Source organism: Zeugodacus cucurbitae, chromosome 6, assembly GCF_028554725.1.
Source record: "Zeugodacus cucurbitae isolate PBARC_wt_2022May chromosome 6, idZeuCucr1.2, whole genome shotgun sequence".
Taxonomy (NCBI): domain Eukaryota; kingdom Metazoa; phylum Arthropoda; class Insecta; order Diptera; family Tephritidae; genus Zeugodacus; species Zeugodacus cucurbitae.
This window is the reverse complement of record NC_071671.1, coordinates 34622913-34648458: the sequence shown is the minus strand read 5'-3', so window position 1 is coordinate 34648458 and position 25546 is coordinate 34622913. Positions and strand designations below refer to the sequence as shown.

Below are 25546 nucleotides of genomic sequence, written 5' to 3'. Positions count from 1 at the left end.
TTTCGATTGTTGATTCTGGTTTATTCTAGCATATGTATATTCAGATTGTTAATAAGACCATATAATCAGATATTTAACAAAAAAAATTAAAAAGAAGTAAAGAAGGGCTATGTTCATAGCTGAGAGATTTACCGAATTAGCCAAAAAAACACTTAGGCCCTCATGTTCTATATCTGGGGCCTTGAAAGGTTTTAGTCCGATTTCGGCGATTTTTATACCGACGATGCCCACTCTAAATGTAGTATTTGTATGATATGGACTTCAAAATTATGGTGTAAATATTGTAAACCGATTTCGCCAAATTTTCAAACGGTAGTATTGGGAGGCAAAAAAAAATTACGAATTACGTTGGAATTGGTCGTGTAGTTCTTGAGATATGGTTTTTAAAACATAAGTGGGCGTCGCCCCGCCCATTGTTAATTTTTTATGCCAAAATGTGACAACTTGTGACAAGGAGGGGGGAGGGGTTAAAAAGTCCTTAAATTCGTGTGACGCAATTTATGGATGGCCCCTTATAATCCGATTTCCTCCATTTTCATGCTGTATAATCAAGTGCTTAAAGGAGATGACTCCAGAAAATTTGATTGATATAGCTTTAGCAGTTTATGAGATATGCACAAAAAATACCACTTTCCCAAAAACATTTTTTCCAAATATTCTCCTGCCTAATGTGATCCCTTGTACCAAATTTTGTTTTCATAACTTTATTTATGTCTTAGTTATAGCACTTTACAAGGCAAATTTGACCTTGAAGAAAAAAGATGGCGTTGGTATATTGTAGATTCTGCACATATCTGCAAATTTCTGCAGCAAACTTTAAGTTTTATATCAACTTAAGACACCCACAAATACACTCTACAAAAAGTCAAAGGGGGAGAGAGGGGAATACAACTAAAACTTTAACTAAACGTAATAAAGACGCGTACATAATCAACAAAAAACAAGGTAAAGAAAAGCATTGATTAAAAAAAAGTACAACACAAATTAGCTTTTATTATTATTGGAACATAAAATGTAAACGTTCCACTTAAAAATATATTTAAAATCATTCAAATTCAGGAACGAAAATATTCGACAGACCAATTTGAATTTCCCCTTTAGTTGAAAAGCATTCACTGTGCTGTTAAAATGAACATGTACTCACGTCTCCGATTCTATTTTAAGAAAGTCCTGTTAGATTTCCAAAAAAACTTTTACCATATAAAATTTTGGTCATTTTAGAGACAATTCGTTTACATTTTGTCAAAATATTTTGCTATCGACTTTTTGATTTTTGGCCTATGGGGGACCCCTTGTGTAATGGGGTGTTCCTAGGCATCTGGTACGTATGTATCATAGGAGTTATAGCCGTCATTTATTGTGTTAATAACAATCTGGGGACTATTGTCCTACCTTTTGCCGAAGAACATATGCCATATGATTTTAGGAAATCAAGATAATGGTTGAAAACATGCCTCGAATAGATCTAAGAAGTGTTTTCGTAGCAAAATATTGATCTAATGGCTTAGTCTTTGTAGTACCAGGAGTTTAATACAATTGGATGAATGTGAAAAAAGGTGTAAAAGACTCGAAACTAAAAAAATTCCAAGAATTATTAATATTATAAAAAATACCATGGAAAATATACCCCTCTCAACATGCCGTGCTTTTGTGGATTCTATTCATTCCAGAAGCGCCGAAGTCAGTAGAAATCATTTAAGAACAACTTAATACTAAATGCAAAGGCATTAGTGAACATTTTAACACAGTAAAATTATCGTAATGGAACTTTTTATGTGTTGTTCTTATTTTTTCGAACAGCCTATTTCGGGCACAAAGCAACAAAAACGTTGTATATAAATTTAATGTGTACACAAAAAAATTATTCGTCGATTTATATGCTCACTTTAATTGTTTTTATTTTTTCGAACACCTTTGTACAGATCTAAGTAGTATTTCAATGCTTTATGTGGATTATAAAACTTCAGTCAAAAAAACATATATATGTTTGGTTTATTTTCGACAAACGTTATATTTATCTAATTTAATAATTAAATTTTATTGATATAAAATATATTATAATACGCGTTAAGAAAAAGAAGAGATCGACCACGTGCGACAATGGATATCAACTAATTGAACAGGTGATGAAATATGAAGTGACAAACGCGATTGAACAAGCGATGCCGCTTATTGTACGGGACCGCGTTCAATGGCGAAAATGCTGAATTGAATACGTTGGGAACGATGTTGCGATGTTTTTGCTGAATAAAGGCAAAAGTCTCAAATTCAACATATATATTAAAATAACGAAAATGTTATGGCAAAAACTAATGTGCTGCTTGGTATCATTCGATGCTAATGTTTAAAGTTGTAGTGGCTAATATAGCTTTTTTTATTTGATTTAAATTTTTTTCGTTAAAATAAGTAATAGATTTGTTTTTAACTAAATTAGATGCAAGAACAATTCCACAAATATTTGCAATATTTTATATATCGAAATTATTCGCCACTGTACATTTCTTTTAGATATTTATAAATCAGCTGATTTTGACTTACTAGCGAAGTTTCTGCTGTGAAACTAAGAAAACACAAATTATGAGTGTTTGAACTAATTAGAATTTGATTTATACATATAAAAATACGATAATATACGGCATATATTAAATATTATTATATATTTACGGATGTAGTAAATCCTATCAATTCAGCATGTTCGTGTTACTCCCCAATACCCGTTAGACGAATGTTTAATTCAATGGTCGGCACGAGAGGAATTGTGACTGTGTAGGTGAGCACGAAAGGCAAGATACCCAGTGAGAACTCTGGAACATTACATTTTGAGAATGTTTTCCATTTTTTCATAAAATATGCATTTTGGTGCTCATTTCTTCATTATACTCTCGCAACAAAAGTTGCTAAAGAGAGTATTATAGTTTTGTTCACATAACGGTTGTTTGTAACACCCAAAACTAAACGAGTTAGATATAGGGTTATATATACCAAAGTGATCAGGGTGAAGAGTGGAGTTCAAATCCGAATGTCTGTCTGTCCGTCCGTCCGTCTGTGCAAGCTGTAACTTGAGTAAAAATTAAGATATCTTGATGAAACTTGGCACACTTATTTCTTGGCACCTTAGGAAGGTTGCTTTCGAAAATGAGCAAAATGGTGAAAACCGAAAACACATAAAGTGCCATAAATAAAGCTATGGAAATAAAATTTGGTATGAAGGATCGCACTATGAAGGGGCATATTTGGAGGCGTGACCCCGCCCCCTACTAAGTTTTTTGTACATATCTCGCAAACCAATAGAGCTATATAAACCAAACTTTCTGCAGTCGTTTTTTTAGCCACTTTCTAATACAGTGCAAAAATGAAAGAAATCGGATCATAACTACGCCCACTTCCCATACAAAAGTTAGGTTGAAAATTACTAAAAGTGGGTTAACTCACTAACGAAAAACATCGGAAACACTAAATGTCACATAAGAAATGGCAGATGAAAGCTGCACTCAGATTTTTTTACAAGATGAAAAATGGGCGTGGCGTCGCCCACTTATGGGTCAAAAACCATATCTCAGGAACTACTCGACCGATTTCAATGAAACTTGGTTTGTAATAGTTTCCTTACATGCCAATGTCATGTTGTGAACCACGCTTCACAACCACGCCTACTTCCTATATACCAGAACTTTGAATACAATCTGAATCGTTTACTTTAAAATATATAAAGTAAGCAATAGACTTTATACAATATATATGACGAATATGTGGGTCAAATTGTGTATTATATAATATAAATAAAGTTAAATAAATAAATTGCGAGAGTATAAAATGTTCGGTTACACCCGAACTTAGCCCTTCCTTACTTGTTTTAGTTATTTTATTATTAAAACAAATATATTAGATCATAAAAGCCTTAACATTACTATCTTTAAACAGCTTAAAACCTTAAATTCAATACATAACATCCAGCAACATTCATAATAGTAAGACATTTCGCGCTTCAATTGCAACTTTTTTTGATGGATTGAGTTGTGGTCGATAATACTGAATTTGAGAACTTCAACTGTTATGCAATTTGGTTGTAAACCGTAATAGGGCCACAAGGCAATCGTGTTTTAAGCTATTGAATATTAACTATTGTAAAACCTTTATATAGTAACTTGTGCTAATTTACAGATCTTATATGCCTGGGCGAGAGATGCGCCAAAGTTGGATTTACCCAATGGTGTTGGATTTAAGGTTGGTCTAAATACTCCTATCAAATACATTGTTCTGCAGGTCCACTACGCTCATATTGATAAATTTAAAGGTAAGTTATTCCAAAATTATTTAATAGCTAACATTAATGAGTTAGTTTTCAAATACAACTACCAAGTACACAACATTAATGATGTCAGATTTCAGCGTAAATTATGTTTGTACTGGTATTTAAATAGGGTTTGTTTGAATATTAGCATATAGCTTTGTTGTAATTTAGATATACATAAATGCAAGGCGGAAATATTTTGTAAATGAAAGGATTGAATGAAAATATAAAAAATGACAAAGTCGTACATAGCTAAAGTAGCTAAAGTAAATTTAATTTGATTATTTTCGATAAATAGGTTTTTGAAAACTTCGTCAACAATTGATCAATCAATACCGGACGGATTACCTAACATGAGGCAGTTATAACTAATCTCAACAGAAAACGACTAATTTATTTTAAAATTATACATTCAACGTCTTTTTACATTTATTTTGAACAGTATGTATCTTGTAGATTTAACGAAATTGGATATTTCACAAAACAAATCCATTTTATGAAGTTTGAACATAACGACATTTAGTCCAAATGTTTAATAAAATAGAAACGACACTGAATATTTATTACATGGCTCTGTAACAAATTTTGAATACTAAATTGAATATTTATATGAGCAAAGAAAATATAGCCAATGATCGAAAGCAGACAAACAATTTGATATTATACAAGCTACAGTGACATTTAACAAGCTTGTCTGGAGTTCTGAAATCTTTACTTATTTTACAGATGGCAGCTCTGACGATTCTGGAGTTTTTATTGATTATACAATAAGACCGTGAGTAATTTCGTGTCTTAAATATTAAAACAAAAATTTCACATTTTCTCAATTCATAACATATTACAAATATTTCATGTAAATATTTCATGTAAATTCATGTATTATTATATATCATGCTAGCAGACCGCTCCGAATTCGCACGGGTTTAAACAAAAATTTCAAAAGTCTCTCGCAATTTATCGATGTAATTTTATAAAGATAACACAATTCCACCCATATATTCGGTATAACGTTCAATAGAATAACGAAAATCATAATTAATAGTATATGGGGGCTGAGGTAATTCCTAAACCGATTTCACTCGTTTTCACCACCAAGATACAATGTATCGAAGACTATGTGTATGTGATTGGCGTTGCAACCGTTTAGCCGGTTATAGCCGAATCGACGATAGTGCGCCACCTGTCTCTCTCCTTCGCAGTTCGGCGCCAGTTGGAGATCCCAAGTGCAACCAGGTCGCTCTCCACCTGGTCCCTCCAACGGAGTGGAGGCCTTCCCCTTCCTCGGCTTCCTCCGGCGGGTACTGCATCGAACACTTTCAGGGCTGGAGTGTTTTCGTCCATTCGGACAACATGACCTAGCCAGCGTAGCCGCTGTCTTTTTATTCGCTGAACTATGTCAATGTCGTCGTATAACTCGTACAGCTCATTGTTCCATCGTCTGCGGTATTCGCCGTTGCCAATGTTCTGAGGACCATAAATCTTGCGCAAAATTTTCCTCTCGAAAACTCCTAGTGTCGTCTCATCTGATGTTGACATCGTCCAAGCTTCTGCACCGTAAAGCAGGACGGGAATGATAAGCGACTTGTAGAGCTTGATTTTGGTTCGTCGAGAGAGGACTTTACTGTTCCATTGCCTACTCAGTCCAAAGTAGCACCTGTTGGCAAGAGTTATTCTGCGCTGGATTTCGAGGCTGAAGACTATACTCTCACTTAATTTAATTTTACTTATAATTAGGTATATGGGATCTGGGGGAAGTTATGACCCGATTTTTACCATTTCAGGTACAGAGAGAAACTGTTATAAGAAAAAAATTCAGAGGGAATGAAAAATATCTGAGAGATTTACCTATATTTTCGGTGAAAATTACCCTTAGGCACTGAGTTCTTCATGTTCGATATCAGTGACCTTGAAAAGTCATGGTCCGATTTTGGCAATTTTTCCACAAGTGATGTCACCGCTATCTTCATTTGTTCCTAATGTATATTCATATGTATTATACAGTGAACGAATCAAAAGAATTCAAAATTGAGTTTTATGGGAAGAAGACGTAGTTGTGAACCGATTTCGCCCATATTCTACCCGTGTCATCAGGTTGTCAAGAACGTGTTATATACCGTATTTCATTGAAATCGGTCGAATAGTTCTTGAGATATGATTTTTGACCCATAAGTGCGCGACGCCACGCCCATTTTCCATTTTGTAAAAAAATCTCAGTGCAGCTTCCTTCTGCCATTTGTTTATGTAAAATTTGGTGTTTCTGACGTTTTTGTTAGTGAGTTAACGCACTTTTAGTAATTTTCAACCTAACCTTTGTATGGGAGGTGGGTGTGGTTATTATCCGATTTCTTTAATTTTTGGACTGGTTTGGTTTATATAGCTTTATTGGTTTGCGAGTTATATACAAAAAAACTATTTGGGGGCGGGGTTACGCCCACTTTTCAAAAACATCCAAATGTGCCACTCCCTAATATGATCCTATGTTCCAAATTTCATTTTCATAACTTTATTTATGGCTTAGTTATGACACTGTATAGGTTTTCGGTTTCCGCCATTTTGTGGGCGTGGCAGTGGACCGATTTTGACAATTTTCGAAAGCAACCTCCTCAGGGTGCCAAGGAACATGTGTTCTAAGTTTCATTAAGATACCTTAATTTTTACTCAAGTTATCGCTTGCACGGACAGACGGACGGACAGACATCCGGACTCTAACTCTTATATTTCTTGGTGACACAAACAACCGTTATGTGAAAAAAACTATAATACTCTTTGCAACAGGTTGCGAGAGTATAAAAAGTAAAATGAGGAAAATTCGAACATGAAATTATATTATTTTACAATGAGCTAAAACTTGATTACGACCTCTAGTCTGTGGCGTCCGTTATCTTTCTCTCTGATTATTAACGCTCAAAGTTCAACGCCCTGAGAACTTGTATATTTCATTCTCTCAAGCGCATTTGAAATTTTGTTCAGCAACCAGTTGCGAGCTCTCTTTACTCGACTCTCTGGCACGCGATTGTGATGCCAAGAGAATGACTTGCAAGACGATTTTCAGTTTCAGATTAAGGTTCTCCATCACGGAGTTAGATACAAAAAAAAAATATATATCCTTATGTTTGAAAATTGGATTTTTGGAATTGATATAGTGTGAATGTGTGATGAATTTTTTCGTGTCTATATACATGTCGGAGCATTACCATGTAGGGAGGAGGTAATCTGGTAACGGATGTCCAGAGCATACTGGGATTATGTAGGGAATACTTCTCCGACCTGCTGAATGGCAGTGAAAGTACAACGCTAGGAGACGGCGAATCCGATTCCCCATTCGATGACGATGGAATAGATGTTCCATTACCCGACCATGAGGAAATTCGAATAGCAATTACCCGCTTGAAGAACAACAAAGCGGCGGGGGCCGATGGATTACCGGCCGAGCTATTCAAATACGGCGGCAAAGAACTGATAAGGTGCATGCATCAGCTTCTTTGTAGTATATGGTCGGAAGAAAGCATGCCTAACGATTGGAATCTCAGTGTGCTCTTCCCAATCCATAAAAAGGGAGACCCCACAATCTGCGCCAATTACCGTGGAATAAGCCTTCTCAACAAGGTCTTGTATTGTGTGTAAAGACTAAAGCCCACCGTCAACGAACTGATTGGCCTTATCAGTGTGGCTAAGTGTTGCCAGGTGCAATCTGACATTTCCATTGGAAAGTTTGACATTTTTTAGCATAACATCAATCAGAACGTTTTGTCATTTAATCGTGAATTGTTTTATTTACAGGGAATTAAAAAATTCATCTCGGCCAAAAAATGGAATTAACTCGTGAACATTTTCGTGCGATCATTTTTCACAACTTTCGACGTGGATTATCGCGACAAGAGTGCATCGATGAACTAAAATCTTTGTATGGCTATGAAGCACCATCCTATAGCACTGTGAAAACTGGTACAACGAATTCAATCGTGGCCGACGCTCGCTCAAAGACGAATTCCGTGAAGGTCGTCCAAAAACAGCAGTTGTGCCAGAAAACATCGATGCCGTATGTGAACTGATAATGCAAGACCGTCATGTAACATACCTTCAGATAGAGGCATGCATTTCTCCCATCAGCATACATTCGATATTGCAAGAACACCTGGCCGCAAAAAAGGTTTGTTCTCGTTGGATCCCGCACAATTTGACAATCGCTCAAAAAAGGCTCAAGAAAAGTGCTTCTAAAATTGGTTTGAGCGCATGCAAAAGTGTATAAATCTTGATGGAGAATATTTTGAAAAACAATGAAACCATTTTCGTTGATAAATATTCCTATTTTCATTATTATGCCAGAAATATATATAGCAGCCCTCGTATTCACCATGCGCCAAATCTTGGAAAACCCCAGAGAGAATAATCGACAATCACCACCTTTTCATTTTAAAGCTGCCTTCGACAGCACGAAAAGGAGCTGCCTCTATGCCGCGATGTCTGAATTTGGTATCCCATCAAAACTAATACGGCTATGTAAACTGACGTTGAATAACACCAAAAGCAGATTGACATAGTTCAGCAAATAAAAAGAAGCGGCTGCTGGGTCATGTTGTTCGGATGGTCATGTTGACACTCCAGCTCTGAAAGTGTTCGATGCAGTACCCGCTGGAGGAAGCCGCGGAAGATGACGGCCTTCACTCCGATGGAAGGATCAAGTAGAAAGCGTCCTGGCTTCACTTGGTGTTTCCAGTTGGCGCCAAAAAGCAAAAAGGAGAAACGAATGGTTCGCTCTGGTGGATTCGGTAATAATCGCTTAAAGTGGTTCCCACGCCAGATATAATACACACGTTTTTGGGGCTAAGGTACACATTAAATTTGTAAAATTTTTAATACAGAGAAAATATTCTTACGTATAAAGACGAAAACGTTATAACCCGTAAATTTTAAAATTATTGATATACATTTTTGTAGTTCTTTATTAAGCGTAAATTATCATAATTTGTAAAAAAAAAAATGAGCATATTTCAAAGTTGGCTCAAACTTTTCTTCGACGATTGGTTATTATTAATAACAAAAATACTTATTAATAACAATAAATATGAAAAAACATTACAAAACTATATATATATTTTCCTTTTGACAATTCTCTGCGCATTAAATGTCACAAATATGAAAATACACTTAAAAGAGGAAAATACCAAACAATTTTGTATTTGTGGCTTAAATGTTACAGGCATTTAAGCGGGAATGACACTTAAGCGGGGAATTTTATGTGTAAATATATGTTACACAGCATGTTAACAACTCAAACTATTTTTAATTGCAAGTAAGTTGGAATAGTCCAGGCAATTTTAAATAGTCTGTGGGGTAATTGACTACGCCATCCTTGTTTGTAGTCAACTCTCCTGGAACGAAATTCTAAATTGTCACATTAAGATCATCGAGATCTTTGTTTTTTTACCACCAATATAGGTCATTCAATCATTTATGGTTATCATATTATGGTTTCATGTCAGGAACGATGAATAAGCTTCTCTTTCGAGTCAATGAAATGGCAGAATTTTTTTTGGATATGTTATTAATTGGAATTAGGAGGATGGGATCATGTGTAGAAGTTCACGCAAGTGAGGAAAGTTTTTGATTGTCATTCACTTAGGAGAGGCCAGAAACGATTCTTCTCCACATGGTTCAAGCAGCTCACGACTTCCGGTTTTAGACCAAGTATCCTCTGGGTAGCCAACAGACATCCGTTTGAAGGCGAGCTAAAGTGAGAAGGCGAAGCCCGCTTATGCGGTTGTGCGTAGGGTTTGAGACCCACCACATAAAAACACCCCCCAATGAAAAATCTACGAAAGCCTCGGATGAGACACCCCCCTTTTGATGACGACCCCTGCAAACGTTTTAAGGTTAATGATATAAGGGCATGCACCTGGAATGTCCGGACCCTTAATTGGGAAGGTGCCTCTGCCCAGCTGGTTGATGTCCTCGTAAGAGTAAAGGCTCACATCACCGCCATCCAAGAAGTGCGATGGACGGCACAAGGACGGAAGAAGGTGGGTCCTTGTGACATCTACTACAGCGGCCATATAAAGGAGCGCAAATTTGGTGTTGGATTTGTGGTGGGAGAGAGACTCCGTCGCAGAGTCCTGGCATTCACCCCGGTGGATGAACGTCTTGCCACAATCCGCATCAAAGCGAGGTTCTTCAACATATCGCTGATTTGCGCCCACGCCCCAACGGAAGAGAAGGACGATGTGACCAAAGACGCTTTCTATGAGCGCCTAGAACGCACCTATGAGCGCTGCCCCCGCCACGATGTAAAAGTCGTGCTTGGCGATTTTAACGCCAGGGTGGGTAAAGAAGGTGTCTTTGGCACAACAGTCGGAAAATTCAGCCTCCATGACGAAACATCGCCTAACGGCCTGAGGCTGATCGACTTCGCTGGGGCCCGAAATATGGTCGTCTGTAGTACCAGATTCCAGCATAAGAAAATACATCAAGCTACTTGGCTGTCTCCTGATCGAAACACGCGGAACCAAATCGATCACGTTGTGATAGACGGAAGACATGTCTCCTGTGTTTTAGACGTGCGTGCGCTCCGAGGACCAAATATGGACTCGGACCATTATCTGGTCGCAGCGAAGATACGCACCCGCCTCTGTGCAGCAAAGAATGCCCGCCAACAAACACAAGGAAGGTTCGACGTCGAAAAGCTGCAACAGACAGCCACGAAATACTCTACTCGGCTTGCACTCCTGCTCTCTGAGAGCACTCATCAGCATCTCGGTATAAGGGAACTGTGGAACGGCATCTCAAACTCACTGCGTACCGCTGCAGCCGAAACAATTGGTTTTCGGCAACAACAAAAAACAAGCTGGTACGATGAGGAGTGCCGTTTCGCAGCGGAGAGAAAACAGACTGCCTACCTCGCAACGTTGCAAACGACCACAACACGTGCGGGATGGTATAGATACCGAGAGCTGAAGAGGGAAGCGAGACGCATCTGCAGACAAAAAAAGAAAGAGGCCGAAATGCGTGAGTACGAAGAGCTTGAGAAGCTGGCAGACAGAGGGAATGCTCGAAAATTTTATGAAAAAATGAAGCGACTTAACGAAGGTTTCAAAACCGGAGCATCCTCATGTAGAGACCAAGGTGGTAATCTGGTAACCGATGTCCAGGGCATACTGGGATTATGGAGGGAACACTTCTCCGACCTGCTGAATGGCAGTGAGAGTACAACACCAGGAGATGGCGAACCCGATCCCCCAATCGATGACGATGGAACAGATGTTTCATTACCAGGTCCAATCAGTTTGTTGACGGTGGGCTTTAGTCTTTCACACAGTACGCTCGATAGAACCTTGTATGCGATATTTAGGAGGCTGATCCCACGGTAATTGGCGCAGATTGTGGGATCTCCCTTTTTATGGATTGGGCAGAGTACACTGAGATTCCAATCGTCGGGCATGCTTTCTTCCGACCATATTCTGCAAAGAAGCTGATGCATGCACCTCATCAGTTCTTCGCCGCCGTATTTGAATAGTTCTGCCGGTAATCTATCGGCCCCCGCTGCTTTGTTGTTCTTCAAGCGGGTAATTGCTATTCTAATTTCTTCACGGTCGGGCAATGGAACATCTGTTCCATCGTCGTCGATTGGGGAATCGGGTTCGCCATCTCCTGGTGTTGTACTTTCACTGCCATTCAGCAGGCTGGAAAAGTGTTCCCTCCACAAACACAGTATTCTCTGGTCATCAACCACTAGATCACCGCTGGGGGTCCTACAGGAGTGTGCTCCGGTCTTGAAACCTTCAGTTAGTCGCCGGATCTTTTCGTAAAATTTTCGAGCATTCCTGTGTTTCTTATTCACTGGTTATTCGTTTTTATGTGGTGGGTCCCAAGCCCTACGCACAACCGCATAAGCGGGATTCGCCTTCTCACTTTAGCACGCTTCCAGACGGATGTCTGTTGGCTACCCAGAGGATACTTGGTCTAAGACCGGAAGTTGTGAGCTGCTTGAGCCACATGTAAAAGAATCGTTCCTGGCCACTCCCAAGTGAATGGCAGTCAGAAACTTTCCTCACTTACGTGAACTTCTACATATGACTCCAGGGTGGCTTTAGACCTGGAAAATCGACAACTGACCAGATATTCACCATGTGCCAAATTTTGGAGAAGACCCGTGAAAAGAGGATTGACACACACCACCTTTTTGTCGATTTTAAAGCTGCTTTCGACAGCACGAAAAGGAGCTGCCTTTAGGCCGCGATGTCTGAATTTGGTATCCCCGCAAAACTAATACGGCTGTGTAAGTTGACGTTGAGCAACACCAAAAGCTCCGTCATGATTGGGAAGGACCTCTCCGAGCCGTTCGATACCAAACGAGGTTTCAGACAAGGTGACTCACTATCGTGCGACTTCTTTAACCTGATGCTGGAAAAAATTATAAGAGCTGCAGAGCTAAACCGAGAAGGTACAATCTTCTACAAGAGTGTACGGCTCCTGGCGTACGCCGATGATATTGATATCATCGGAAGCAACAACCGCACCGTTTGTTCTGCTTTTTCCCGCATGGATAAGGAGGCGAAGCGAATGGGTCTGGAGGTGAATGAGGACAAGACGAAATATCTCCTGTCATCAAGCAAACAGTCGGCGCATTCGCGTCTTGGCTCCCACGTCACTGTTGACAGTCATAACTTCGAGGTCGTAGATAATTTCGTATATCTGGGAACCAGCATCAACAACACGAACAATGTCAGCCTCGAAATCCAGCGCAGAATAACTCTTGCCAACAGGTGCTACTTTGGACTGAGTAGGCAATTGAACAGTAAAGTCCTCTCTCGACGAACCAAAATCAAGCTCTACAAGTCGCTTATCATTCCCGTCCTGCTTTACGGTGCAGAAGCTTGGACGATGTCAACATCAGATGAGACGACACTAGGAGTTTTCGAGAGGAAAATTTTGCGCAAGATTTATGGTCCTAAGAACATTGGCAACGGCGAATATCGCAGACGATGGAACGATGAGCTGTACGAGTTATACGACGACATTGACATAGTTCAGCGAATAAAAAGACAGCGGCTACGCTGGCTAGGTCATGTTGTCCGAATGGACGAAAACACTCCAGCCCTGAAAGTGTTCGATGCAGTACCCGCCGGAGGAAGGGGAAGGCCTCCACTCCGTTGGAGGGACCAGGTGGAGAGCGACCTGGTTACACTTGGGATCTCCAACTGGCGCCGAATTGCGAAGGAGAGAGAGATGGCGCACTATCGTCGATTCGGCTATAACCGGCTAAACGGTTGCAACGCCAATCACATACATACATATTAATCCATAGAGGTGTCAACTGCGTCTCTACCATTTCCAACTGCTTTTACAATCGCTATTTGATATTGTTGCAAAAACACTCGTAAGTTAGTTGTTAATTGGCGATTCTTTAAGTGTCACCACAAATTAGATGAGTTTAGGCATGCGATTAGTTCGTAAGCAACAGTTGATCCAGGAATAATTGGAAGAGTCTAGCGTAAATCACCTGTCAACAGAATCATGGCTACACCAAAAACGTTTAGGTTGCCACGTGTATCTTTTAAAGTCCTGTGCAGTGCCTTTTGTGCCATTTGTTTGCCTACTAACAGGTGCCAAGTTGCCCCTATTCCCGTTAACCTTGATGGTGAAAATTAGTGAAATTGGTTCAGGAATTATTTCAGCCCTCATATACTAATATACTACATATGATAATTTATATTGGACTTTATGCCGAATATAGAGGTGAAATTGTGTGTTATCTTAATAAAATTAAGATGCTTATAAAATGATCGGTTACACCCGAACTTAGCCTTTCCTTATTTGTTACAATGACAACCTTCAAAATAGTATTATTTTTTGTTTTCTTTTTTTTATATTTTTGTTGTCAACTCATAAAATTCTCCTATTATTATCTTCCTCGCAATTTTTCACTCTTTTCCTGGCCTTCCACGAATATTTCAAGACTAAAATTAGCCAGATCGGTTTGGCCGTTCTCGTCTTTGTGCGAGACTAACGAACACAGCAAATCATTTTTATATGTACATATTTATAGATTACAAATTGTTCGTATGGGAAATTAGAAAAGTGTGGATTTTAGACTTTTTCAAGATTTTTTTTAATTTTTCTATGCGTAAGAACTAACCTTGTACTTGAAGGAATATTGTAAAACAAAAATTAGCGAAATCGGTTCAGCTGTTCTCGAGTTATGCGCTTAGCAACACATTTTGCGATTCATCCGCTTATGATTCCTTTTCAAAGTATCGTCCTTAATTTCGCTAACATTTAGTAGTACTGATTCTCTTATGTAAATGCCCATGTACAGTTTCCTTCTACTTGCAATCGAACCTCAAAAACTTCCATAAATAGTTTCTGAATGAACTTACATATTAACCTTCAACAGGATGTGATTTCTAGATCTAGATCTTGAGAGCAAGTTGGAGGCGTTTTGATTCGGCTTTATAATGCGTTGATCATATAGGCCTGTTTTGCGATGTTGAATGTGTTTCAATCGATACTTCATCATCAACGGCTCCGATGCTACACTTACCTAGCCTGAAGCCATCATCTGCTCTGATAAAACGGATGCAGGGTTTTTATTTATCTTGCTAGCATTTTCCTGTTGTATCTGATATGCGTAGATATCTGGGGAGTTACTCTGTAAGGCGTTACGAATAGAAATGCGTTAAGAAAGCCAATTGCGTTGCGAAGGGAAATCGGTACTCTGGAAAACTTTCGAATTGTAGAAAATTTCCCAGCGGGATATGGTAGACATTGGTAAGCGAGCAAGGTAAACGATGTAGCATGATTGTTTCGCTAACTCCGACCGATGAAAATTAACACGGCGATGTCCTACGAAAAGTAACAGATCACCCCTTTCGCTTACCATAGGGACGAAGAATTCTTCGATGCCAAAGTAAACGAAGAGTTCTTCGATGCCACAGTTAACGATGAATTCTTCGATGCCATAGTTAACAAAGAATTCCACCATGCCACAGTTAAATTCGATACAATCGTTATAAAGGTTTTATTTTTTGCGAAATGCACTTAAAAATTGTTATAACAAAATGTGTTTAACTGAACTGAATTATTACAAATTGAAATAGTTTAAAAACGTTAAATACACATATATATAGTATATATAAAATGATCAAAGGTTGAAAACAGCAGGTTTTAAAAAACGTTAAATATATATACAGGCGGGTAACTAGCGGAAAGAACCGGGATGCTGCGAAAGCGGAGATGTTGGTCGAACGACGTGGTAATGTAAAAAGGTGCGCGAGATCCTTTCTCGTTCCTTTTTGTTCGAATTGGTACGCTGCTTTTAATTTTGTGGCTGAGTCTCTTTTCGTTTTTTATCCAAGCAACGAGACTTGAAGAAACGGCCTTTGGCGAGTTTGATACTTTTTTGAATTTGGTGTATATACTCCGACTCGCTGAAACCTTCAACTTTCACACATTCTACAAAAAAAGTTGAAAGAGTATGTTTATAAATTTGAAGCTATGTCCTTCAATGTTAAAAATACGAAATACTTACCAAATAGTAACGTAAAGTAAAGTGCGTAAATTCCTTCAAAGATTTTTTACCCTTCACACCAAAGTAATTGTATTCCAGCAACAATTCAACTGCTATAATTTTATGCAGTGATTTTTCAATTCAATTAATTTTCGCAACAGCTCATTTGTGGTGTCAACTTGTTTCGTCAATTTCTCTATATGTTGTTGCATTTCATCAATTTTTTTTTCCAGACTGGCGATTTTGCATGGACAAGAATCTGAAAACATAAATTAAACATATAACGTTGTGAAATATCTACTTTTCGTATTAAAAGAACTTACTTTCGTTTTTGTAATTTTCCGCAACCGATTTCACGCTAAAAGACTTCAGCCCGTGGTAACTCATCTTATAGGTCCTTGCTGTGAATAATCGGTAGAAATACAAATTGATTATTGTAAGGCAGACACATTAATTTGTATAAAATAAGTTGGACATCATAGATTTGCTCCGCTTCTTCGGTGTCAATGTCAGCTATGAAAACGCCCAAATCTATCATCGATTTCAATGGTTCCGTAAATAGATTGCAGCAGTTTTTCAAAACTTTTCCATGCATATAAAGATCATCATCTTTCTTCGATAATCTTATAATTTGTATTGCCACTCCCGGTTTAACGTAGCAAAAATTATCCGGTAATTTATCGCTGATATTAAAGTCATTTCCATAAAATCGAATAACCTTCCCACATCTTTTGACTTTTGGACCCACATATCTGTCTTTTGTAAACACGTTTTCATATTGGTATCTGTTATTTATTTGTTGTAATGTTTCTCGGGGTCTTTTAACGAACCGCTTTAGGGTTTGCAAAAAATTTTCGAATGCATATGCTGAGAATGAATTCAGAAAATCGCACGATTTAACGGAGTCCACCAAATGCAGCACTGAATGTACAAATTCATTGGGTATGTAAGGTATGTACGAAATCAAAGTTTTCGACAGCATATTTTTCTGCTGCTTTGTCAACTGATATCCTACATTCGGACCATTAATTAGACATTTTAGCACTTTTGTTACAACTCCAAGATCTAAAAGGTGCATTGGTTCAACAGGAAAAGCGGAGACCATTCCCACACCTATTTCTTCGAGACACGATTTTTCCATTTTTTTATGATGGCCCACGCTATTTCTTGCAGCAAAGTCATCGTCAGTTCGAAGATTTTCCGTCAATGTACTGTAAGTTATTGTATGGTTTATATTTTTACCCACTTGTGTGCACTTGCTGCATCCTTGAAAAGAGTTGTGACCTACTGTTTGGCAGATAAATGCTCTTGCTGGGGCATCGCAAATAAAGCATCGCACTTTCACTTTGATTCTTCTGCCATTGACTTCCATTCCGTATTGCGTTAAAGTTTTTAGTTCATAAGCAAAATCGTCTAAATAGTTATTCACGTCTGCCGGTTTCTGTTTGCCTTCAAAAACACCAATCAACATCACCTTCGTATTTCTTTTTGGATGCAATTTTAAGCTTACATTTGAGCTTTTGTACAAAGGTAAGCCGTCAATACCGATATCGATTTCAAATTTATCAACGTCACTCAACGTTATCGCGATACTCCTTAGTTGCTTTTCTAGGCCTATGTGCAAATAATTTCCTGGCGCAACAGTTCTCAATTTGCAGGTCGCTTGTCGTAAAATTCCTTTCGAAGATGTTGGTACTGAAATATTCTCCGACTGCAATATTTTTAACAAATCATCGAAGCAGTTCCTTGTGACTTTATGACGCGCAGTCCACATTTTCAATTTTTCAATTAATTTGTCACAGTTCGTTTTTTGTGAACTTTCTTCTTTTTCAAAAAATTCGACTTCAGCATCAATATTGTCAAAGCTACAATTCACCGCATCCTCTTCAGAATCATCTTCAGTCATTTCGTAAAATTCACTTTCTTTATTTTTAATAAGTCTTCTCATATGTCTTTTTGAGAACATTCTTTTATTTTTTATTCTAAGTTTAAACACAAAAAAATAAACAAAATTTTTAATTAAAATAGTAGCTCACGTGATCACGACCAACTTTTTGCTTGATGATTTGACGAAATAATGAAAAAATTTACTTATAAATTTTATTCCATCAATTTGTATTTGTCGTTTTTCATGTACTTACTTGATTTGTAAATATGAACACAGTAGAATTTAGCCGTATAGCTTACTTTTATGCATTACCTGGTATCGAAGAATTCTACATAGAATTTTCTTCGAAGTATTCTTCAAGAAAAATGTAAGCGAAGTTCCGCATAGCTTACTTTTATGCATTACCAGGTATCGAAGAATTCTACATCGAATTTTCTTCGAAGTATTCTTCAAAGAAAAATGTAAGCGGTGAACCATTATCCCGCTGGGTTTTGTTGAAATGTTTTTTCGTTCAAATATTTTCAAAAAAGTTTACATTACTGCCAGAAAAAAATGAGAATGTAAACAAATTCAAAAACAGAAAAGTCAAACACGTAAGGAAAGCCAAAGCTCGGGTGTAACCGAAAAAAAGGCATTCTTAAAAGTCAAACACGTATGGAAAGCCAAAGTTCGGGTGTAACCGAAAAAAAGGCATTCTTACAATGATTCTTAAATACATTTATCAATCATAATTTAATTTCGATGGCTTACGTCTACAATTTGTGTACCGGCAGTTGTAGTTGAATGTTCTTTATCAAGCGGGGAACTAAAAAATGTTTCTTCGAGAGTATATCTTAATGTAGTCCCTTTAGACTTGTAAAATGTTAAAATCTCCAGTAATTATTATATTGCATTATACATAATGAAGTTCTGTAAATAAATCTGTGACATAGAAACAGAATTTCTATAAAGCACCAAAAGATTAATGGTGGAACATTTAAAAAATCGAAGAGGTGACAGACAGATATCCGGATTTCTACTTTTATCGTCATCATGGTCATTTTGATATACATATATGCATTCATATAACTCATTTGGTTTTAGGTATTAAAAACATCTGCAACTCGACGTTGAGTTGCCGGTATGCCAAATAAAATAAGATGATTAGTTTTAATATAAATGTAATTTTGTGTATTTTGGTGTGTAGGGTATAAGCTAATACCATTTATATTGGTTAGTCTGTACAACTGAGTGTGTGTGTTTGTTATACAAATGAGTGGGTTTTAATGTATCTTGGTTAATAGATCATACAATTCGGGATTAATACAATAGTTATAAGTATAACCTTTTATTTGTGTGGGTAATCCCGCGATGATCATCTGTTGTATTTGTTGTTTTCCTGGGGTGATCCGGTTTGGCGCTTTTTGTCTGTCCGTGGGCTCTTTCTTCCTTCTCTCTTGTTGGGTTGTTTTCTTACTGTTGTCTATATTCGTGGGTTATGTTGGCGCTGTTGATCATTATTGCATTGTCCTCTAATTCGTCTTTCGACCAGTTTAGAGGACACTGCAGGGACGTGTTCATTTGGCATGAACAACAACCGTTATGTGAACAAAACCATTATACTCTATGTACAAGATGTTGCGAGGGTATAAAAAATGTACAATATTACAATAAAAATAATAATATTTTACATACATACATAATTCAAATTGTATTGTGTTTTTAATTAATTATTGGAATATGCGAATGAAGCCAAAATTGCTAAACGCTATAGGGATTAAATGCAAAAAGTATGATTAGAAAATAGTTCATAAATATTGATGTTTATTTATTTAATAAATAATGTATGTCTTTATTTATAAATACATATGTACATATGCGTAATTCTTTTAAATCTCTAATATAATAAAAGGCGTTATTTACAGTAAGTACATAAAAAGAACTATTAGACTTCAATATCACTGAAACACCACATACAAGGATAATTTAAATGCAACACTTCTATTGGTCACACCGGTCAATATATAACTTCACAACATTTACTTTAGCTCCAATTGTCAATTTATATTTTCTGTTTTCCACCTTATGTTTCTATTTTTGGAATGTCCCCTATTAAAGACATTATTTTAGTGAATGAAATTACAAATATACCTTATTAACTTACATTTTTTGTTCATTGCGTTTGCCAGTTTGATATCCAAAGAAAATTTCGTAAAACGCATGAGTTTGAAATTCGTAAACGTAATACAGAGTACCTTCATTGCGAAGGGGAAAAACAAATGCGTTGAACGATTCGATTGTCATATTTACAGAGTATATTTTTTGCGTTTGCGAGTATTTTCACTGGCGCAACGCCTGGTATGCTCTCTACTGAAAGTGTTTCTGAGTCTGAATTGCTTATAAGTTTCAGTTGCTGTCTCTTCCATATTTCTCGACAAATGAACTCTTCAGACATGTATTACACATGGACAATGATAAGTGCTCGCGTTCTGTTGCGATTAACTATGGCACATCCACCGGTATCAGCAGATTTATACTCTTTATGGCTTCGGTCCTTGTTTTCCGAATCATTCAGACACCAGCGTAATGTCGGGGAATGTTTCCTTACATCTTGAGGTATTTGCAACGATAAGACCTAATCTAACCACCATATGGATGGGGTCACGTGTAGAAGTAAGGAAAGTTTCTGTCTATCATTCAATTGGGAGTCGACAGGAACGATTATTTTGTATATGGCTCAAGCAGCTTACGACTTCCGGTTTTAGACCAAGTATCCTCTGGGTAGCCAACATACATTCGTTTGGCTCCGAGCTGAAGTGAGTGTGTGTATGATTTGAGACCCCCACCAGATAAAAACCGTCTCGGATGAGGAACCACCTTTTTGATGACGACCCCAGCAAACGTTTTAAGGATCACGATTTGGAATGTTGTATCCTTAATTGGGAAGGTGCCTCAGCATGATTTCGACTAACGCCGCTATCCCAAACGTGCGACGGAAGATGATGGGTCCTTGTGAAATCCACTGCAGCGGTAGTGGGAGAGAGACTCGGTCAGTTGATGAAGCTCTAGCCACTATCCGCATTAAAGCGGAGCTGTTCAACATATCGCTGATTTGCACCCACACCTCAATGAAAGAGAAGGACGATGTGACCGAAATACCTTGTATGACCAGGAGGGTTACTCTGTAAGGCGTTACGAATAGAAATGCGTTACGAAAGAGGATTGCGTTGCAAAGGGAAATCGGTACTCTGTAAAACTTTCGAATTGTAGAAAATCTTGAATTTTTTTTCTTTAAAATATTTTCAAAAAAGTTTACATTACTGCCAGAAAAAGTTCAGAATGTAAACAAATTCAAAAACAGAAAAGTCAAACACGTAAGGAAAGACAAAGTTCGGGTGTAACCGAAAATTTTATACTATCATATCATCTATACTTCTATACTAATATTATAAATAGGGAAGGTTTGATTTTTTGTTTGTTTGTCTCGAATAGGCTCCGAAACTACTGTACCGATTTGAAAAATTCTTTCACCGTTGGAATGCTACACTATCCCTGAGTGACATAGGCTATATTTAGTGTAAAAAAATAGGGTTCCTTACCAAAACTCCGATAATGTAAAAAAATACCAAAAAACTTTCTTTAATCACGAATGCTGCGAAAACGATTGAAGATATATATAACAAAGTGATGCACTACAATTTTGTAGAACTTATCATTATCTACAAAAAACGTCGCGAAATCATATCTCTAACTATTATAGTTTTGTCATAATAAGCAATAATAATAAGATAAATTTATTCGAGTTGACTAGAAAAATATGAAAAGAGAAAACAAAAAAATAATATTTTGAAGGTTGTCATTGTTGCTTTGTTAAAATATTTTTGTTATTGTTCAATTGTATAAGGTTGTGTGGATAGCCCAAAACAATTTGTAACAAATAAGGAAAGGCTAAGTTCGGGTCCAACCGAACATTTTATACTCTCGCAATTTATTGATGTAATTTACACACAATTTGACCTATATATTCGGCATAAAGTCCAATAGAAAATCATCATATATAGTATATGAGGGCTGATGTAATTCCAGAACCAATTTCACTCATTTTCACCACCAAGGTTAACGGGAATAGGGGCAACTTGGCACCTGTTAGTGGGCAAACAAACGGCACATTCGGCCTTGAAATTTCTCCTAAATTGCAAATGAACGAAACCAGTCACCAAAATCGCCAAAAATAGCGCTATAACGAAGATTTTCCAAATATTCAAGAAGTCGCTTGATGTACTGCACACGACTTTAAAAGATCTTGATTGTCGATGAACGTTTTTGGTGGAGCCAGGATTCTGTTAGCAGGTGATTTACACCAGACTCTTCAAATTATTCCTGGATCAACTGTTACTGACGGGCTAATCGCATGCCAAAAATCATTAATTTAAATTAACCAATTAACAACTAACATATGAGTGTTTTTGCAACAATATCAAATTGCGATTGTATAATCAGTTGGAAATGGTAGGGTCGCAGTTGACATCTCGATGGATTAATAGCATTTCCAACAGATTTCTGTCACTTTATTGAGTCGAAAGAGAAGTTTTCCTGACATGAAACCTCAATGTGATAACCATAAATGACTGTTTGAATGACCTATATTGGTGGTAAAAAAAAGATATCGATGACCTTAATGCGACAATTTAGAATTTCGGTCCAAGAGAGTTGACACAGCTACAAACCAGGATGACGTAGTCAATTATCCCAAACTATTTAAAATTGCCTGTACTATCACCACTCACTTTGGAATTAAAAGTAGTGTGAGTTGTCATCATGCTGCGTAACATAAATAAACCTCGAGTAATCAATATCGCCGCCGAAGCCAAGATTGGACCAACTTAATTTAATGTATACCTTAGCCACAAAAACGTGGGGCCGGGTCTGCTAGTTATATAATATATTATAAGACTCAGAGAGAAAATTGTTTCGAGTATTGGTAAAACTTTATAACGATTGTAGAATATCGTAAGAAATTGTTTTATATACGGTATTCAAAATTTAATTTCTTAAATAAATATGATTACTTTTTTATGCTTCATACTCAAAAGTAATAATATTTTTAACTATAACAAAATTTCGATGGCATAGTTCTACAATTTGTGTACCTGTAGTTGTAGTTGTAGTCAAGCAGGGAACTAAAAAATGTTTCTTCGAGAGTATATCTTATTGTAGCCCCTTTAGATTTGACAAATGTTAAAATCTCCAGCGATTATTAGTGTTAGTTAGTTACTTATTAGAGAGGACTTACATAATGAAGTTCTGCAATCAAATTTCTAACAGAAAAACTGAATTTTATAAAGTACAGTATACTCTCGAAAAGTAAATCGATTGGTATTTTGGGTAATGTACTTTTTCGAATAATTTACTCTTCCAAATATATACATAAATTATCTGTTTTTATAATATTTAATGCATTTTTAAACTTAAAAAATTCATTCATTTATTTGCTTCAATAAAACATATGGATTTACATGAAAAACATATTTACATTTACATACATACATATGTATTTACTATGAAGAGAAAAAATCTTGAATATTCTTTTGTTTTTTTTTTTTCTTTTGCAATATATTTTCTGACCATTTTTGTACGACAATTCAAAAAGTTTGACATTTGATTTGCATCGTTTTCATTTTTAAACCAGTGGATCAAGTAGGAGAGTTTATTTACTAAAAAGACGCGATAAACAAGAGAGTAAGTGTTTTTGCAACATCGTAAAAACGCTGCTTGCTTCGTTTCGAATTTTTTATCACACTCTCTGAAAAGTAAATTAAAAAATTTACTTTTTCGAGGTGCATGTGTAATCTTAAAGGTGATTAACTTTTCCGCGATTATTTACTTTCTGAGAGTTTACTGTACCAACATATTAATGTTGAAGCATTTAAACAAACGAACAGACAGTCATACGGATTTCAATCCTTCTCGTCAAACTGGTGATTCTCTATTAACTCTATATAACTCGATTAATCTTAAGTGTTAAAAACAACGGTTATGTGAATAAAACTATTGTACTTTCTGTACAACATGTTGCGAGAGCATAAAAAGTGTACAATATAAACAATCATATGTTACATATATAATTCAAATTGTATTGTGTTTTAAATTATTTATTGGAATATGCGAATGAAGCCAAACTTTCAAGTAAATACCTAACAATATGATTAGTTTATAGTTCTTAAATATTGAAGTCTATTTATTTAGTAAAGTAAATAATACAATTAAAATTCCTATTAATGATATATGGCTTAATCTCTTCTTGCTCATATGTATGTACATACAAATGAATGTCTTTATTTGTAAGTATGTGTAATTCTTCTAAACCACTAATGAGTTATTTTCAGTAAGTACATAAAAAGAACTATTGCTTTTTAGCTCCATAGGTCAATTCATATTTTCTGCTTTCCATTTTTCGTTCTTATTTTTGAAATATAATCTGTTAAAGACACTATTTTAGTAAATTAAACTATATATATAGCTATATTTGTAAGCTTATTAATTTACATTTTTGCGTCGGACAAAATTTACGATGCGATTGTCGCATTTACAGAGTGTCGTTTTTGCGTTTGCGAGTATTTTCATTTGAGCAACGCCTTACAGAGTAACCCCCCAGCCATAATGTGAAAATCGTGCCTGGCAACACTGCGATGGCTTATGAAACCTTCTTTGTCACAACAGTCGGAAAATATAGCATCCGTGATGAAACATTACCAAAAGGCCTGATTATATAATGTTATTACTATATAGTTGTCTGTATTACCCGATACCAGAACAAGAAAATTCAACAAGCTACATGGCTGTCCTTTCATAGAAATTACGCAACCAAATCGGTCATATTGCAATAGACAGAAGCATTCCTCAGTATTTTAGACATGCGTACGCTATTAACACCAAACATTGCAAAATTCGTGAGTATGAAGAGCTTGAAAAGCTGGCCGACATGGATAATGCTCAAAAATTTTATGAAAATATAACGCGATTTACAGAAGTTTTCAAGGCCGAAGCATTCTCATGTCGAGACCAAGGTAGTAAACTCGTCACTTATGTGGAGGGACCTGCGCTCCGACCTGCTGAATGGCAGTGAAAGTGCAACACTAGGAGATAACGAACCCGATTTTCCAATCGATGATGATGGAATAGATGCTCCATTGCCTGACCATGAAGAAATTCGAATACCCGCATGGATAACAACAAAGCGATGTGGATCGATGGATTGCCGGTCGAGCTATTTAAATTTGCAGACGAAGAACTGATAAGGAGCGTGCTTGTTCAACGATTGGAATCTCTCTCCAATCCATAGTTAAGAAGACCCCAAAATCTGCACCAATTACCTTGGAATAAGTCTTCTCAATAGCGCATATAGGTCTTGTCGCCTATGTCTGGTATCCCTGCAAAACTAATACGGCTGTGTAAACTGAATGTGGACAAGACTAAATATCTCCTGTCATCCAACAAACAGTCAGCGCTTTCGCCTCTTATTCTCCCACGTCATTGTTGACAGTCATAAATTTGATTAATTTCGTAACTCTGAATCAACATCAACAATGTCAGCCTCAATCTCCACGACAGGATCACTCTTGCCAACAAGTGCTCCTTTGGACCGAGTAGGCAACTGAAAAGTAATGTCGTCTCTCGACGAATCAAAACCAAAATCTACAAATCGCTCATTATTCCCGTCCTGATATATGGTGCATAAGCGTGGAAGTTTTAGAGAGAAAGGTTTTGTGGAAGATTTCTGGTTCTCAGAACATTGGCCACGGCGAATACCGCAGACGATGAAACGATGAGCTGTACGAGTTGTACGACGACATAGACATACTTCAGCGAATAAAAAGACATCGGC

At 37.0% G+C, this 25546-nt stretch overlaps 2 protein-coding genes across 5 annotated transcripts in view; one reads left to right on the top strand and one right to left on the bottom strand.

The window, feature by feature from the left end:
* The window catches only part of Phm_1 (peptidylglycine alpha-hydroxylating monooxygenase), a 114287-nt gene that overhangs the window by 86808 nt on the left and 1933 nt on the right, over window positions 1–25546 (top strand). For all 4 annotated transcript variants that reach the window (XM_054234298.1, XM_054234299.1, XM_054234300.1 and 1 more), the window contains 2 exons: window positions 4162–4294; window positions 5018–5066. In XM_054234298.1, the coding sequence (XP_054090273.1) occupies window positions 4162–4294; window positions 5018–5066 (182 nt within the window). The remainder of the gene's footprint in view (window positions 1–4161; window positions 4295–5017; window positions 5067–25546) is intronic.
* Window positions 15306–19275, bottom strand: LOC128922736 (uncharacterized). The gene is made up of 3 exons (XM_054234296.1): window positions 16118–19275; window positions 15816–16053; window positions 15306–15739 (listed from the first exon to the last, which is right to left on the bottom strand). Exon 1 carries the CDS (start codon window positions 17758–17760, stop codon window positions 16183–16185), a length of 1578 nt encoding a protein of 525 aa, XP_054090271.1. The 5' UTR covers window positions 17761–19275; the 3' UTR covers window positions 15306–15739; window positions 15816–16053; window positions 16118–16182.

Excerpts from the sequence above, each read along its gene's own strand:
- LOC128922736 (XM_054234296.1), bottom strand. The coding sequence starts at position 17,760 with ATGTTCTCAAAAAGACATATGAGAAGACTTATTAAAAATAAAGAAAGT.